The sequence below is a fragment of the Haliaeetus albicilla genome, chromosome 1 (assembly GCF_947461875.1).
Source record: "Haliaeetus albicilla chromosome 1, bHalAlb1.1, whole genome shotgun sequence".
Lineage (NCBI taxonomy): Eukaryota > Metazoa > Chordata > Aves > Accipitriformes > Accipitridae > Haliaeetus > Haliaeetus albicilla.
This window is the reverse complement of record NC_091483.1, coordinates 20,068,141-20,086,453: the sequence shown is the minus strand read 5'-3', so window position 1 is coordinate 20,086,453 and position 18,313 is coordinate 20,068,141. Positions and strand designations below refer to the sequence as shown.

The 18,313-nt window shown below is 42.6% G+C and overlaps 1 protein-coding gene across 5 annotated transcripts in view; it reads left to right on the top strand.

Moving 5' to 3' along the window:
• Positions 1-18,313, top strand: part of AFF1 (ALF transcription elongation factor 1) — a 121,276-nt gene that overhangs the window by 89,999 nt on the left and 12,964 nt on the right. For 4 of the 5 annotated variants that reach the window (XM_069781224.1, XM_069781233.1, XM_069781217.1 and 1 more), the window contains 8 exons: positions 566-602; positions 985-1,036; positions 6,118-6,172; positions 6,304-6,347; positions 7,768-7,924; positions 10,639-11,556; positions 14,080-14,177; positions 17,749-17,995. In XM_069781224.1, the coding sequence (XP_069637325.1) occupies positions 566-602; positions 985-1,036; positions 6,118-6,172; positions 6,304-6,347; positions 7,768-7,924; positions 10,639-11,556; positions 14,080-14,177; positions 17,749-17,995 (1,608 nt within the window). The remainder of the gene's footprint in view (positions 1-565; positions 603-984; positions 1,037-6,117; positions 6,173-6,303; positions 6,348-7,767; positions 7,925-10,638; positions 11,557-14,079; positions 14,178-17,748; positions 17,996-18,313) is intronic. The other variant, XM_069781208.1, reaches the window with a different exon arrangement.

Here is an 18,313-nt window from a genome sequence, read left to right as displayed (position 1 = left end):
CTTCTGAGTAGTTGTTTTTGAGTGGGCTATATGGTAGTGTAATTATCTTTCCTTTCTTATTTTTTAAGCAAGCTTTGTATTTTTAAAGTTGTAAGATGTTTGAACCAGATGGGGGGATGAATGAATAATGTTTCAATGACTTACACTTTTGTTGTAATTGTGGGCTTCAAATGTGACTGCTTTTCAGAAATATTTTAAGCATCTCATCTCTGTTGCAGCACAAAAAATGTTTTATCTTTATCGTCAACAAAAATATTTGCTGACTGTGTTAAACAGAAGTGTTTGGCAGCTTTTATAATTTTTTTTTAATATTTCTTCAAAAATGCACATGCCACTAATGTGCTAGCAACACATTTTTGGTGGCAGTAGCACGTATCATTTCTGTCCATGCTAAGGTATATCAGGCTAGCTTAGACTATTGGACACTTCAAAGTCATACTTTGACAAGTTAGTAAAAATATTTATTACACTAAGTAACATGTGGAAAACAAATCACTGATATGGTGCTATTGAGAGAGAGCTGATTTATTTTATTCTCAATTTGCACTTTGTCCCTTCTTTCTAGGAATCGCAGCATGTTGGATCTGTAGCACAGAATCAGAGTAAGTAGAAATCCAAAGAAAACACACTGTTATATGTGTATTGATAGATAGTTTTGTGTGTTGTGTGTTAACAGGTTGAAGAGAACATCAAATGTTTACATTGATTGAGGAGCACAATTTCCTGTGCTGCTTTGAACAGTGATGAATTTAGAAAATGTTTAAGAGATTGTATACCTTCATTGCCTAGAAATTAAGGCAGCAGTTCAGCAGACACCAAACAGTATTTTGTTAGGAAACCCCTTTTGGCATGATGAATAATCTCAATGGCAAACAATTACATCCTGGAAGAAAGTGACTTTCTAATCTCATGCTCAGACATCATAGGGTAAAATATGCGACAAGTGAGGGAAATAAAACCAACCGATTCATTTTTGATTTACAGAACAGTATGACGCACCTTCAGAAACGTTGCCTAGTTCTCAACCAAGAACATCGTAAGTAACCAGACTCAGTTCCCATCTCTACTGTGTAGTTACTTAAAAGAACCTGGAATGAATTAAAATTTGGTTTACTTGATGATTCCGAACATGATGGTTTTATCAGTCTGATTTTTCTCAGAAAATTGCAATGCAGGGAATTTTCACCAACAGAAACATTGCTGTTTCATGATTATAATGACAGTGTTAAAACAAAACTGAAGAAAAACCCCCCAACTATTATGTACATGATTGAAGCTTGTTTGGTCTTTTAATCTGTGGCTACTTAACATCTTGTCACACTTAGTGCTATTCAAACTGCTAGCAATGCATTCAACTGACATAAATTATAAGGGATACAAACTGAATCTGATCTATTCTGCATATCGTTTTGAAAGCCTGTGAGGCCTAGTAAAGCTACAGCTATGAAAACTGTGAAAACTAGGGGTGACACTTTAAAGCAATCATGGGGTGTAACTTTCTGCAGTTGCCCAAGGAAAAGTTTTCTAAAAAGTGTTGTCTTAATTTTATTTTTATTTAAAAACAAACAAACAAACAAAAACCTTTCATGTGGACTTTCTAGAAACCTCAATTATATTCTAATAATGTTAACTAGTTGCGAAGTGGGGTGAAGATGAAATTTCAGTAGCGTTTTTTAATAGTATATATTTCTACTTTTCTTTATATATTTCTTCTTTTCCCTGTCATGTTATGTTTTGTCTCAGAAGAAAGCATCTTAGAATTTGAGTCTCGGTGTAAGATGTTTATCCAGCGTCACTACTAAAGTTTTACAAGGCTAGGAAGGAGTATCAACTAATAAATGAATCATTCCAATAGAAAATTTTAAGTTGGTGGATAAAATAACTTGGTACTGTCCTTGTAGGTGAAAGTGGCTATCTATCAATTAGGTTAATTACAGAAATTGCTTGAAAGTAGTTTTGTCTGAGCTGACATTAGTCTTTCAGTGTTAAACTGGCCAGATGGCAGCATTGATAGGTTCTGAGTCCCAAGTAACAAACAGAAATCTTTCCATGCCTGGAAGGCTAAGGGGTGCGTGTGCAAGGCAATTGTGGAACCATTAAACGCCTATCAGTTCATGTGATATATAAAGATCTCATGTTACTCCATGATATATTGTTCCATGGAAGGCTGCAAACTACAGACTACAAAGCTTGCTCCGCTTGTTTTCCTTTTCGTTATCCTGAACAATATAGTTAAAAAAAAACCACAAATCTGGGCTAGTCACAAGTAAGAGGAAGAGCATCTCTCCATCTTGGTTGAGACCGTAGAATTTTGCACTCAAGCTCTGTAAGATCTGTAGAACAACTCTTTCCATACTGTTCCAGCATCATGCAGAGGAGCCCTCGCTGGCTGGGAGAGTGAGATAGTGTCTTGCTGAGCAGTCAACTACTCCCTAAATCCATTCTTAATTTTTTTTCCAACTTCTTCCACCCCAGCTTGCTCCTCCTGAACAATTTCTGGAAATTTTCATTGCACTATTAAAAATACTAGTTTCAACTGCTCCAGGCTCTGCCTTCCTCCTCAGATACCCTACAACCATCATGTTTATTTCAACTCTTCTCAGCTGCTTGTAAAAATCCCTCTAGCACTTTAGTCAGTTTTCCAGGCGACAGAGAGATAAGAGACTTTTACTGTAGATAAGAATCTGAAAATACTCCTTTCTTAGCCCAAAGGTCCAGAATTGTAAATTTGGCATGGTACGTGGCTCTGTCCTTAGCCAACACCCCCTCTCTGTTCAGTGTCCGTGCGGGCACTTCAGAGTCAGCGGTCATCTCTACTAGGGACATGTGTGCTCACAATAGATGAAGGCAGTTGAAGCCGGAGGAACAGCGTGGCTTAGTTTTATGTCCAAAATGGAGTCAAGCAAGATTTGCCCAAGGACTTCCTCTACATCTTTCCCTTGAACTGATGCATCCCTTCTTTTTTGTTTTTGTTTTCATTTGCACAACAGGGCTTGCTTTCTTTGCTGTTCAAAGCTCATGTGCCTGAAAATTCAGCTGCCTAGAGTAGCTCGTGTTACAGAGTGTAGCTGGCTGAAAACAAACAGCGTTTGTGCCGTTTAATTAGAAGTTGAAATCCCAGTGCATCTGTGTGCCCAAATTAAGCATTCAGCTTTACAGAGCATGCAAGGGTTTCCCAGATGGCTTTCATTCTTGAATATAGCCCTGAAGTTAGCACCTGGCTGTGCTGGAATGGAAGTAGCCCTTCTTTTAAAAGGGGAGATGCCAAGCTCATTCTTGGTGATGCATCTTTAACCCGGCTGGTGGAGAGGGACCAGCCTGTGCTTTCAGTGGGGTTGTTTGGCAAGCAATATTAATTTTAGTGCTGCTTCTCTTGCTAAAAGAGCTGTTTTTACATAGCTTTACAGGGAGATTGATGGTGTGTATATAAGCTGCAAATGAACAGGTCCTGCAAATGAAAACTTGGCATCTATTAACTCCTGAGCTAATTAAAGCTGTAAAAATATTAAAGCAGATTTATTTTCTTTAACTAGGCTACTTAACAACTTGTTGAAACCTTGTTTTGGGGAAACTGGCTTTGTCTATCCTTGCAGAAGTATGACTCATTTAAGACTCATTTAAAGTTTTACTGTTCTTCCTTGGTCCTAAATTGAACTTAAGGACTTGCAATGTTCTTTTATGCTGATGCATTTTATTTACTAGCAGCTTAGGTGAAAAAGGCAGTCCTTTTTATTACAAACAGTTAAATCAGATTTAAAAGAAGATCTAGGTAATATTTCCTTGCATTATCCTCTTACTGCTAAAGGAAATACATCTGTAGTCCACAATTCCTAAAGCAAAACAAAACAAAACGAAAACACTTTCAGAACTTCTTAGCATCCCTGGAAGTTTGTTCATTATCACCTTTGAAGGACTACTTCCCCTAACAGGTTGGAAAAAGAATAAAAAGAATTCATTGAGATGCCAGTAGACATTTGGCCAAACTGCCCAGAAGTGTGGAAAGTGGCTGTGTTGTTGCTGCTATTCTTTTTTCCTTTTTGTGTCTTGGTGGACTGGCAGTGAGCTTCAGCTGTAGCCCACATGTGAAGTTGGTGTGTGCAGGATTGCTGCAGACTGTGTGCCATTTGCCTTCTGTAGGAAATTCAGGGGCCTCGTTTTCCAAGGTGGTGTCTCATAGCGCTTCCCTTCAGTGTTTACTCTAAAAGAAGAGGAAGGAGGTGATTTCCATCAAGAAGGTGTGTAAGGAAATGAGGCAGTAGAAACTGAGAGATGGAGGAGGGTAGTCACAGGGGAATGGCAAAGTCAAAATGCCTGAACAAAGAAAGCATGTACGTCTTCACAAGTGTAATCTGGCAGAGCCCTTGTGCACTGAGAACCTCTTCTGCATCAGTGAGAGGTACTCAGGGACTGTGGGGTCAGTACCTTTGCAGGAGACGTCACCTGTGCAGGAGGTATTGGCTCTGTACTGGTAGACAGAGGAGACCTTTGAGGTTTCTTCATGTTGTCCTGCTCCATGGACAAGAGCAGATTTCTCACTTCTGGTTTGTGAAATTGTTGTTCGTTGCAAGATGGTGGCCACCTTCGGCAGTGAACATGGTCCTATTTCAATGAAAGTATCTCCGTGCATGTCAGTTGCTTTGGTATGAGTGTAAAATAATTTGTCTAGTTGGTGGGGATAGTGTTTAAATAAGGGAATCACTTTTTTATTCAAGGTTTTTACTCCTCTGTTGTCACAGAATCATAAAAGCAAACTGCTCAGAGTCATTAGAGGTGACCCACAGAGCCGTAAATCTTTTTTGCTTTGTTCATAATTTGACATGAACGCTTGAAAGAGTGTGAAAGTTTATGCAGTTTTCCTTTTCCTAACAAGCATCAGAACACTAACTCTCTCCTCACTTTTCCAAGGTGATGTGGTTCACTGGGGATATTTCGTATTTGTTTTCTTGCTTTAAAATGTGTTACAGCTTATTTTTCTTATTTGGGCATGAGAAAAATTTCTCACAGAGAGCCCTTAGTTTGAAATGAGGTTGAAATAAACAGAATTTTGACCTGATTGATTAAAACCCCTGTCTCAGTTCCCAAGCTTTTTATCCCATTTTTGGAATGACGCTTGTGTAATTCTCTTTGCATTGAGTAGTCGGTCTCCAGCTAGTTTCAAGATTTAAACCACTATACTTTTGAATAGCAAGAGTTTTGCCTGTCTGTTTTCCAACTCCTTTTGGGATGCCTGCATCATTGCCAAAGAGGGGGATAGCAATTTGGGAGAACTTCGCGTCCCTCCCCATAAATCCTTCCCTTCCAGCCTTTTGAGGACCTCGGTAATACATTGAAATTGCCAGCAGTAGTTGCCATCTGCAGGCAGAGGACTAAATTATGCTTTTGGAAACATTTGCAGGCAGCCTGCTTTCTACTCTAGCAACAGTAAAACAGAGTTCATGCCTCCCCACTTGTAAACTGCTTTAAGTATCTGAACTGCTCAATGTTACGGTTACTGCTGAGATGTGCAGGAGCATGAATTTCATTGTGTAGAGAAGAAATAGGAGATAGGCTTGACCTTGGCATTTGCTTACGTCTTGTGTAGGAGACCTCAGCAGCAAAAAAAGAACCCCTGTGGCAGAAGAAATATTTGCAGAGAGAGTGAACATGCACAGCTTCTGGTGCAAAGTTGATGCTTTCTGCCCCTTGGGGAGCCAGTGCAGTCTAATAGCATGCTAGTCTCTTGCTGTACAAGGATCAGACTTCTTCCACCCCACCCTGCTGTGTTAGTGTGCTAGGTAACCTTTGTTGGCTGTGTTAGTGTGCTAGGTAACCTTCGTTGAGAATTCCCCTCACAGAACTTTGTCTTTGTTGTCTGTAGATGGCAGCCAAGGATACTGACCTCCATTGCAAAGTGTCCTGAGATCAGTTGGAAAGCACAGTTAAATCCCTAGGTTGTGTGTTATCATTTTATCATTCATTCAGGTAATGACAAAGTTTAGCAGATTGAGCATGCTAAATGTTCAAAAAGGATGTGGGAGGTTTGTTTGTTTTGGCAAGTGCAAACTAAGTCTTTTTCAGTGTCTGCTGCTTGAAAATATGTCTGCCTTGGCTGATATTTGTCTTCTGGTTGTCTTTCAGAATGCTCCAGGACGACCTGCAGCTCAGTGATAGTGAAGAGAGTGGTGACGACCAAGTCAGTTTTAGATGTTTTATACACTAGGCACACAGACTTCCCTTTAAATCATCACAACTTGTTGTGTTGTTCCGAGTTCCTTAAGCTAACCTTTCCTCCCCCTCTCCTCTTTGTTTTTGTGAACAAAACAGGTTGTTGAAAAGCCACCTTCTTCACTTGCTCCTCCAAGGTACAGGTTTGTTCCCAAACTACTAGCTAGATCAAATAAGGAGGAAAACCAAAACTAATGGGGTAGATGGGTAAGGGTTCCTGGTTTCTCTTGTAGATACAGGTGTTGGTTTCTAGCTGCCTGAAGCTGCTGTTGAAAATCGCCTTTAGTTGTGTGGAGTTTTACGGAAAGCTCCGATTAGAAAGTAATAATCCAGACATGCTGGATTTTGCCTATGAACCAGAATTGATTTCCCCAACTGTTCCCTTCTTTTCTCCTCTTCCTCTCCACCAGTGTATACGTAGATCACACTGGAGCTAATGGGATTTTCAGTTGTAGTAGTGACGAGTGAGGTATGAGTCCAGTTTTAGTTTAGAAGGAAGCCCAAAAAAGCCAAGTGGGTGAAGAACAGAAAAGGGTTAGGTAGGCTCATGGAGGCTATTTCAGCTCCTACTGATAAGGCAGCTGACTGTAAGCAGTTCCTGCCATGTGTTGTTAGTCAGAAGCAGTATTCAAGGTAGACTGAACAGCCACACGCCAGCATTAGAGGAAGAAAGATGGAGAAGCCCAGAATTTTTCCTATAGGAGAGCACTGACATATGTTTTTGGCTTGATATCTATATTCTTCAAGCACAGGGTAATGGTCTACAAAGTCAGACTGGCAGAAGGGCACGTCAGTTCTTGGTGTGATCTGTGTCTCTGCAAGCTCTTGAAATAGAGTGTTCTCACAGTATCAGTCTGGATAAGCAAGGAGCTTGCCTCCAGATCATACAAATGTGTTGATACTAATGTGGGAAACAGTTTTCAAAGCAAAAAAAAAAATCAACGTTTTGTAAGCCCATTTCAAAACAAAAAGAAGGTGTGCGTAAAAGTCACGGTTCTCCCTCGGTTCCATCCACTCCCATTGTCAGTGCTAGAGGAAAACACTTTTGAGTAGGGGAGGGTGTTGCAAAAAATGCTACTGCTTGACATGACCGTTAATGGAACAGTTACAGCACCTTGACCAAGTAACACAGATGAAGAAGTGAAAACTTAAGGGGGAGAACACAAAAAAGAGAAACCATCCTGGAATGTATGTTTCTGTTTTGTTAGCCTTTATTGGAAATTTTTCCATTGAGGGTTGGGGCTTTCAGAAAAACACTCGTCAATTTTGGTTATTTTTTAAACTTTGGTTGGCTAAATGCAGCTTCATACTGTAGCAGTGATGTCCTGCTTATGTATTTGTCCGACTGGGTTGGAGTTGAAGGTTTTATTATTTCCAGAGGTTTTTTATTCCAGTGCTTTATCTTTTGACTATGGCAATGTATTCCTTTGGCCTTCTCCCCTCCCTTCTCAGTGCCAAAACACAGGGTTTCAGTTTTATTTTTGAATCCTGCCATGTCAATATAATAAGTAAGTAACCTTCACCCATGCTGCTTTCTAATTTTATCTCATGGTGGCCTTGCAGTGCCCTACAGTCCCAGCCCAAGAGTGTGGCATCAGCACATTCCAGCAGCCCGGAGTCAGGGAGCACCAGTGACTCAGACAGCTCTTCAGACTCAGAGACGGAGAGCAACTCGAGTGACAGTGAAGCAAACGACCCTCCGAGAGCGTCAGCACCTGAGGTGAATGCAAATAAAATGTAGAGGCTGCTTAATGCAGCCTCTTGCCTTAGACTCTCTGCTGTCTGAATGCATTCAGGACAGGAGACCTGAAATACTGTCATTGTTCAGGTGTCCCCTTGACATCTTTGCTGCATCATCAGACTTATCTTGCCCTTTGTTTCCCTTCTGGAGTTTGTCAATTAAATAACCCTTAGCAACAGCATAATTAGACTTCTACGTGCCTAACCTTGAAGTGTTCCCCCCTCCTCCTTTGGCATCATTGTCTAGCACTCCTGGAGGAATTAGTGCCTTCACGGGTGAGACACAAGCAAGGTGCAGATGAGAAGCACAGCTTGTCTGGGGTGTTTGGGGCCCATGTCTGCCCGTGCAGCTTTCCTGGGTGCCAAGGCTATGGGCTGCTTCGGGGTGAGACCAGTTTCCTGATACATTAAGAGGAGCCACTGCCTCCCTGCAGCTCCTGTGTGTGAGTTACAGATTCAGCTTCTCCCAGATCACAGCTGAAGTGATCAGACCTGCAGGAAGGGCTGGAATGTGCTTAGACTTGCTTCTGTTGAATTTGGCTCAGATAGTGCTGCACTGGCATTTCTGAGGCTTTTATTGGGAAAAGCAGACAACCGGAACTTAGCGCCTTAAAGTTTCATAATTGAGACCATGCATTTTTTGAAAATCTGCTGCAGAAGTGCTCATGTCCCATGGTTTCAAACAGTTCCTCCAGCTTGCAAAACATTCTTGGGCCAGTGGGAAGTATATAGTTATATCCTGTGGACCACAGCTGATGTAAACCAATCTGCTGACAGTTTTGAGGTACTCTCACAAAGCACAGAAACCGTGTAATTTATTCCCCCCCCCCCCCCCCGCCTCCTCCAGCCCTAGTTTTCCTTTCTTTTACCTTAGAAGCATGTGAACAGGGAGAATTTTATGTGCAGAAAACAAGCTTTGAGAAGGTGTATCTTTTCATCTCACATCTAATACACTTCACCCTCTAGCAGTTCAGTTACAGACTTTGCCCTCTGCAATGTGGGTGTCTTTGGAAGGACAGATGTTATACTTCTCCTCTTTTACCAAATCCTGCCTGGTTTGTCCTGAAAATACTAGATTGTAAGAACCTTCTCACTCTAGTGAAGTCCTAACTATTTGCCATTGACCATTTTATCCTTTTTTATTCAGCAAACTATTCATCCATGGTGCTCAAGGAGTACGTTAGTGCACATGGCCCATTTGTTTACAGTCAGTTCTTCACATGGAAAGCACAGACTTTAAGACCTATAGGCAGTAGGTCCTTTATTTTTTTTTTTTTTTAAAAAGTCTCTTACTATTCTTTGGTTTTGGAAACCTAATGAAAACCTGTATGATGGCGTAGCTCACAAACAAGATAACCAATGGTAGAAGTGCTAGAAAAGGATCAGAGTATGCCACTGTCTGATAGCTACCTACATTATAAACCAAAGTTTACTAAGTCTTTTAGCCATGTTTTTACAGTGTTTGACCAAAAAAAATGCTCTTCAGTGGCTAGTAAGTTAAAATTCTGATGAAAATAAAGCAGATTTGTGTTATCTGAAAAGTCTAATGGAATTTGTGGTTTAATTTTACTTCCAAACTCATGATAAAACCAAGCACTGTTTTTTAAACCAGGATTCTAGATTGACTGACTTAAACACAGTTGAAGACATGTCTTATTTATCTGCCTGTTCTACAGTGAGTTGAGTCTGGATAGAGAAGAAAATCATGGCAGAAGGGATTCATTAGTCTTGGAAAACATTTCACATACTGGGCTTTATTTTTTTGGGGAAGGGTTGTGGCTCTTCTCAGAAGTGAGAGTTGTAACTGGGGAGAATCAGTGAGGGTGGGAGTTTAGCTGTGCTCTGATGGTGCCCAGATAATGAGTTACCCATTTGAGTGGTGTTGACACATACATGGTATTTTCAGAATGGGCCCCAGAGAATAATGCCCCAGATTTGCAGCTTCTGTTGTGTCTTTTAGCATTAGTTGGGTTTGCTTTTCTCGTAATTTGTCAGACTGCTGTTAGATTAGGCAGAGCTTGCAGCAACCACATTATGTTATTTGACCATGATGCCAGGGGCCTTCAGACTTCAGTTGTTGCTCATGCCTTGCTTGACCCAGAGGGAAGCGAGTGTTGGGTTGTGTAGGCAGAGGACTCAGAAGAGGCCAGACTTGACATGCTAGCCATACAGTTTATTTTGGTAAATGTTTTTCTTTTGGTTAAACCACAGGAGCCTGACAGCCTACCTGTCAGACTTCAATGAGATGTGTTAGCTGGCACAGCTGCTCATCTGTTTTGAAAGTAGTGCTGTGTGCACATAACTTTCAAAAAGTGTTGCGAGGACAGTACCTAATCCATTTTTACAACTGCTGCTTTTTTTATATGTTGTCTGATTGCACAACAATGTTGGTGAGTGGCAAACCAAGATGAAGCTTTCATGTAGACTGGTCTCTTGCTGAGCAACAGGTAAGGCTAGCAGAGATCCAGGAGTGCTGTGCAATACATTTGACTGATCCTGTGCGAAAATGAGGTCTGTGTTTCTGAATTGTCGATGTGCACGTGCTAAAGCATCGCCACTGACACATGGTCTTTCACTTTCAAGCTCTTTTAACATTAAGGGGAAATTTTACCGGGCTCTGGTAAGCCATGCTAGGATGAAAATAGCCCATAAAGGCATCAGTCTTGCATCCTTCCTTTCTCTTTTTGTGTGCAGCCTGACCCACCGACTTCTAATAAGTGGCAGCTTGACAACTGGCTAACCAAGGTGAACCCACCAGCAGTGCCAACAGAGAGTCTCAGCGAAATTGCCCATGGGGATGGATGTGAAGAGGGCAAGGAGCAGGGGCAGGCTGTCAGCAGCAATTCCTCCCACCAGCGTGCCGAGCCGAGGGAGCCTCATCACAAGAGCTCTGGCCGAGCGGCCAGGGCTCCTCAGGACGCTCATCTTCTGACCAAACGCAACTGCCAGAAGTCTCCTGTGCGGGCCGAGGGGCCCTCACCCAGGCAGACTGTGGGCATCAAAGGGCCCAGCAAGGGCCTTGTCCACGAGGGGCCCAAGGGAGGCCTGAAGGTGGAGAGTGACCCTGGTCCTTTTGAGGTCAGAGACCAGTCTTCCAGAGACAAGCCAAAAGTCAAAACGAAAGGGAAGCCAAAATCCAGTGACAGAAAAGACCTGAACCCGGCACTGCAAGAGCCCCATGAGAACAGAAAGCACAAGAGCTCCCACCAGGCCAATGCCAAACCCTTCTTGGACCCCAAGATCATGAGAGATGTTTTGCTTGGCAGTGTCCAGGAGCATCTCGCTCTCAGTCCCCTTCCTCAAGGCCAGGGCACAACCCCCACCAGGACTAGCGGCCACAGGCCTGCCATCGTGGCCAGAGAGGATTTTCACAAGGAGAAACTTCCCTTGCCTATCAGGGGGAAGAAGTTGCTCTCGCCAGTGAGGGACTCCCCTGCCCCTCAGTCCCTCATGGTGAAAATAGATCTCCCTCTCCTGTCAAGAGTCCCCCAGCCCCCTGGGAAAGGCAGTCACCAGAAGAGAGCAGAAGCCAAGGAACCCCCTGGTGCAAGGAAGCAGGACTTGGAGAGGAAGATCACGGATACTCTTGACAAGTCCCTTCAAAAGAGGAAGGTAAGAGGTGGAGGTGGGTTTGTACAAGGACCAAGGTGGTGTTTGAAAAACCCATGTGGAGAGTTCATTTCTGCTCATAAGTTGCGAGTAGATCCCTTGCGTTCCTCCTGTAAAGGTGTTATCAAACTTCTAAAGGGAATGTGTATCAAAACCGTTCACAGATGTTTCTTGTTGGTCACAAATGCCCTGCTGAGCAAATGAAAAGCCCCGTGAGCTAACAAACGCTTTGGTATTTTAAAACATTTTTTGCTGTATTTTCTTGAAATACTAGTTTTCTCAGACAACAAAACCCCAGCCCTCCTATATTGGAGGAGCTTTCAGCAGCAGGCTGTGTCAGCATGTGGTTGGCCAGCCCCCTGGTAGCATTTGTGGGTTTCCCTGGCTTTCAACCCAAGCAGAGCTTTGTAGGGCTGTGGTGCCCCCTCCCCCTGCAACCCCTTTAAATGCAGCATGGTATCTGAAGCACCTCCCAGACTGTGCAGTCATCTACACTATCCATTTAAAGTCTGTTGTGGGAGAGCACCTTGCCTGCACTTTGTGGGGAGAACTGACACAGGCTGCCCTGTCTGTGGTTTTTGGTTTTGTCTGTGTGTGGACCTTCTGCTGCCTTTAGCCATGCAACCTTAGTCTGCGTAGTGTAGTCTTTTCCTGTGTGGAGTCATTTATTTCCATGAAACAGTTGTGATGGCTTGCTTACACAAAGAGGAACAAATTCTGCAGCTGTGAATTGTGTTATTACTAGGGATGATGGCAGCAGCCCCATGTTTTTGATTTTCCATAAATGCAGACTTTTAACTGAACCACGTTCACCGATAGTAACAACTGTCACTAAACCCTGCTTTGGATCTCAGCGGTTGGATAAATATGTAGAAAACTTCTTTGGTTTCCCCTAGAGCTGCTGAGGTGCTAGCAGCGATGCTAGTGCTTAAAAGATGCATGTGTCCAGAGTCCTTCAGCTACAATAGTTGCTTTGCTTTGAATTAAAAGACAGCCCTTTATTTAACTGAGATGGTAGTTGCTCACAAGTGTTTTTTGGAAACCTAAGTCCCAAAGGGGGCTGTGAATATGCTTCTAGCCAGCTGGTTCAGCTGCACAGAGTTGGTTGCAGGCCTTGTGGTGAATGGGTATTCACTGTGGATATTTCAGTGCCTGTATACCTTCTTGGTCCTCCTCACAGAGCAGGTGGCTTAGCACGTGTGGGTGAACAACCTTGGTTCCCGTGTCGGTTTCATTTAGTCTTGTCATTTTCTGAACTTCCCATAGTTGTGGGGGAGAATTCAGAAGAGCAGGGAAAGGGTGAAGAAACCTGAGAGACCCCAGCAAGTCCCCCTCTTGCAGAGCAGTGGAAGAGGGTAAACAGGCAGTAAATCTGTTGCTTCTCCTGTTATCTCAAAGACCCAAAAGAGGAGCTATTTGATATTAGACATGTCTTCCCTTGCAGTCTGAGTGTCTGATTGCAGGAAACTCCACCTCAGAGCCTTGCTGTCTGCATTATGTCAGCATGCATCAGTGTCCTTGGAGGCTCAGGCTTCGTAACAGCCAGCTAGGTCAGGTACAGCTGTCAGACATCATTTGCAGCAGTGTGGAGCTCAACTTGAGAAACAGTTTAAGAACTTGATCTAGGTGCTGGAGCCTTGCCCTGAGCACACTGCCAGAGGTCGACTCTGCTGAGCACAACCTACTGAGCTCCATCACAGTGACATAAACCTGCATGTACTCTTGGGAGAGAGACAGAAAGTCCTGGAATGCTTTTGGCTGCCACCAGGCACACTGTGGGTAACACTGACTGATAAGTGCAGTTTCTTTTACGTTTTCTTGGCTTGTAGCAAATTATTCTAAAGTTTTTCATTCAGGTGAGCTGATGATTTGCATGCTTTGTATTGTAAGACCTATGGAGTGCAGTTAAAAAGTATTATTTATTACCTCTCTGCCTTAATGGTTCCTGTTCTTCTGGAGGACAATGGCAGTGATTTTTAACTGCCTGTTTAAAATTTGAGCTGTATCAGATTCTTCTTCATAAAACCAAAAACCCCTGCACATCTGAGGAATCGGAGTGATCTAACTCTCCTGTGAATGCATTTTTTTCCTTCCCTTTGATAAGGCATATCACAAAACACAATTGCTTGCAGTTCATGACTTTGCCAGGAGGAATCTGAATACATTTCTGTATAATTCATACTGAGTAGGAAAAAAAAGCCCATCCAGAACAGATGAAATGCTTATTTTCAGCAATGGAGATGCCTTAATTTTGATTACTATTAGCAACAAGAGGTTTAGCAATTCCATCCCCATCACTACAAAATAATTAATCTATCCAAGCAAATGTAGGTAAAATGTCATTTTAGGATACTTGTCAGCGAGCCTGAAATCTATATCCACTGTGCTTTGGGTTTACGCTTTGTCAGTTCTGATATCTTATCCTTTTCTTTTTTTAACCAGAATCAAACTTAGCTGTATTGGTCTGTACTTTGCACGAACTTTCAAAACGTGAGTGATTTTTTTTTTTTTTTTTCTTCCTGTTAGAGGGAAGTGGAGAAGGAGATTGATAGGAAGAAAATGAAATCAGAAAAAGAAACAAAATCATTGCAGTCTTCAGCTAACAAAGACTCCAATAAATTGAAGTGAGTATACAGTGGTGGGATGGCAGACATGCATAAAACTAAGTCTTTTTTTAAAAAGGTTAAGGCGAGGAACTGTATCTCCTGTCCTTATACTTCTGAGTTTGTTTATAACATAGTGTGCCTTCTGAAACTTAATCTGCTGCAATCTGTCTTTACATCCTGGAACCAACCATGTGGCTATGGGAGTGTAATTTATTTGCCTTTTTATTTGTTGCAGATGTGAAGTGATACTTGGGTGTCACTTATCTTCCTCTCCCTTAACGCTGAGGATTATGGTTCTAATCATTCAAGCATAAGCTGACGTTTCAGTGGCTGAGCATCCTCCTATACTTGGTTTACACTGCTGCAAAAGCATTGAATGTTGTGGCATTTGTCCTCATTTCTAACAGTTGAGATGGGAATGAAGACTTCGTTTTAAACACAAACTTGTCCATCCTGCAGCTTATGTTGCTGCATGCTCTGATCCATATATTACATGTAGCTCAAAGAATCTGTTTATGCTGCAAGAAATTTAATTGCCAGTTGTGCCCGTACTACTTTTCCTTCTAAGCTGGTAGGCAACCATTTGCACTGCTGTCTTTCAGACCAGATGCAGGAAACAAATTTGTGCAAAAAAATTATATGTTGTTTGAGTTGCAAACAGTGTGGTAGATTGCCTGCATGCTGGGATGTAGGAGTCATTTCCCCTTCTCTAAACTACAGTGGTGGTAATCTCTCAGCAGACAATTGCCCAGGTGATCTGGGAGGTGGCAGCTGTTCTGTGGGGAGTAGCATATGCTTGTTCTGCACGATGGTTTAGGTGTTTCAGGGGATGGCAAGAGAACTTGCCATCTGGTTGACAATGTCTCTGCTCATTGCAGGGGGGTTGTACTAGATGATCTTTAAAGGTCCCTTCCAACCGAAACTATCCTATGACTCTAGGTGAGTAAGACTTGAGAGTTCAAGTATCAATTATTTCTGCTTTCATGAGAAATGGAACTAGCCTTAAAATGCTTTTAAAAAGGGAGTTGGACTAGATGATCTTTAAAGGTCCCTTCCAACCCAAACCATTCAATGATTCTTACGAACTTCTTTTTCTTTGCGCATGTCTTCCCCATTCTGGGTTCTACTGTCATACTTGTTTTGGGGAAGTTCGTGCTCTCACTGCATGGGAAGCAGCAGAAAGCTTTTTAGCAGATTCATAGTACTTCACATGCATTTAAAGCTCTGAGTCTTTGTAAGGTGAGAAGATGATGTGAACATGTTTTGCACATGGAGAAATTGAGGTGCAGACAAATTTGAGTCGCTTGCTCAGGCTCCTGCTGCAAACAGGTGAAATAGCTGAAAGTGTGGCCCGGAAGTCGTGAGTCTTATTCCCATGATTGAGCAATCACATCCACAGCAGAGCAAGTTCTGGCAGCCTCTTGGGAAAGGATATTGTAGTAAATGCAACTGTATGTCCATAAATTTTGACTTGGTGATCATTGCTGTTTTCTTAATTGGGCAGGTCCTGATGAAAGAAAAAAGTCAGATGTTAATGCTGATACTCTCTACTCCCTCAGCTGCTTTTGCTGTCATCGGTTACAGACTTTGAATAGCACTTAGTGGCTGGTGCACGCAGTGTCTGTGCCAGGTGGAACCTATCTTCTCCCAGCTGAGAACATGGAGGTGAATGTGATGGATGTTGCAGAGCTCTGTTTTCTCATCTTGCTGCCATGGGAGGCTGCTGAGCTGGGTGGATATGCAGAAGCACGTGGATATGCAGCTCCCCCTTTCTCTAACCAAACCAAGATGCCGCAGTGCCAGTAGGCTTTTCACTTTGACTGGCCCAGATTTGCATAGAGGTGAAATGTGCAAAGCCCAGTCCAGAAAACAGATTTGTATGTATAGGTGGGTAGGGAGCATTTGCGTTCTCCGTTAAAATCATCATCTTGTTTTTGTCTTTTTTGTATGTGACCTAATGGGGACGCAACCAGTGTGCCTTTTGAATTGCGGTCTGTCTAGAATTTCAGGTGGCCTTTATGGCCAGGAATTTCTCACGTATTCCACTATAGCATTTGCAGTGTTTCTGGTAGATCTGCTGAAACTTACCCCACAATTTGCATACCAGTGTACTGCCAGCATTTTGGCTAGGTCTTTGCTAGAGCAAATGCTTCCAAGAGCATGTCTTCAAATGGGCAGTGTTCCTGAGAGGGGAGGCTCCTGTGTCAGTTATGGGCTACTGCATTCAATTCCTGCTTGATTGTGGCTTGAATTTGAGGTATTGACTTGGATTGGTATGTAGCATTGAGGTTTGTGTCCTGACAATATGAGTAAACTGCTTTTCTGCAGAGAAAACATTGAAGTACTCTGAAAGCACTTAGACGTTAGGGCTAACATTTAGTTGGGTGAAGGGATATTTCAGCTGTGGTAATAATGGAAGGGCATTACTTCTGTGGTTCATTCCTCCCTTTTTCTCAGTGAAAATGAGCCCCCCTTTTAGCCATGTTCTGGCTTTCGGAGTGGGAAGAATAGGATGCATTTTTGGGGAGAGAGGGCTCTGGATCAGGTCAGGGGATGCTGCTGAGCTCTGCGTAAAACAGTCCTCTCTGGAGCGTCAGCTGTACCAAGGTAGTGAAGCTGGGGAGCATGTGTGCAGTGAGTAGGGACTGTACCACAGGAAAAGTGGGTTGTGGAAGAGGGGAGAGGACTGTTGCACGCACAGCAGAATGAAGCAAGATGTGCAATGTTACACTTCAGTCTTCTCACTGGGTTTAACTTAATTTCCTCCTCTTCTGATGTTGCAGTCCATGAGTTGGGATTCACTGCTCTGTGTTTTCCTGGAAACTGAGAAGCTGAATAAAAATGATGTAAATGAGCAGTAGTGAAACAAGGTTTAGAGCTATTTGGTGCTGCTTAGAGCTGCCAGAGTTCCCTGGTAATCCTAACTTCAAATGATCAGAAATCTGATGTACCACCATCCTATTAAATGTGATAGTCTCTGCCATTTAAAAGCACAGCATTTTAAGTGTCTATCACCTGAATCCTATCAACTTTATAGTGTTGTCTAGTTGAGCTGGCGAGTCTTGGCAAGGAATGACTCAGTTTAATTCTGTCAAAGCACATACAGGATCAAGTGTCTAGGTGAGTATCTCTGACCATAGAAGATATCTTCTACCATAATGGGGAAAGAGAGGTAGTGCTGCAGTTCATTTGCCTTTTGGGCGATTTGTGCCAGGGATTTTAGTTGCTGTGATTGCCTCTCTTCCTCTTTCAGTGAAAAGGGGCTGTGTTGGGAGGGATGCCTTTTTTTGCAACATCCTCGTATTCTGGTTGCAAGCATTTACTCCAATGACAAGTCCTGAAGGTTATTCCTACTTGAAAACCAACTTGTTTGTGTGTTGTTGGCGGCTTAAGATGTGTTATCTAATGCCAGTGAAGTCCCTGAAGTTTTGTTTTGCTTTTGTTGGATTCTTTATGTTAACAACTCATTTCACACTTCCAGAGAAATTTAAACAGAACTGGCACATGATGTAACTATGTTTTTAAAAAATCCCTACCTTATACGTACACCATATTCATCCCAATTGCTGAATTTGCTTCCCAGTTCCAGAGTATCAAAAACTTCACTTGAAACCCAGAAGAAAGATCTCCTGCTACCCCCACCACTGCCACCCATGTCTCCTGTACATCCTCCACCAAAGTCAACCAAGATGGCCCAAAAGAGACCCAAAAGTGAGAGCAGCGAGCTGCCTGCTGTGGATAACACTGCCAGGAACAAGAGCAACCACAAGGATCCTTTGTTCTCCAAGCACAAGAAAGTGGAGAGAAATCACGCTGAGCTCTCAAAGAGCATCAAAGTAGGTATCCATTATAACTGGCAGGATGTTTCCTGCAACCCATGGGTGCTGTGTGATTCTCTTTAGAAACATGCTCTGAGGATATTAAAAAGGAAGGAAGATAAACCAGCCACCAGAGAAAGCTCTTTGAAGCATTTTTACCCCTTTAATGGCTACCTGTGACCTTATGTTGCTAGCTCAAAAGCCTGTGTTGTAACTTCTCTGCTGACTTTCCATCATCTGTTTTAATCTTACCAGTGAAACATAGTGAGAAGGGGTGACCATGTGAAAAACAAAGGCAAGAGAATCATGTTTATGGTAGTAACTGTTTCTGACTGT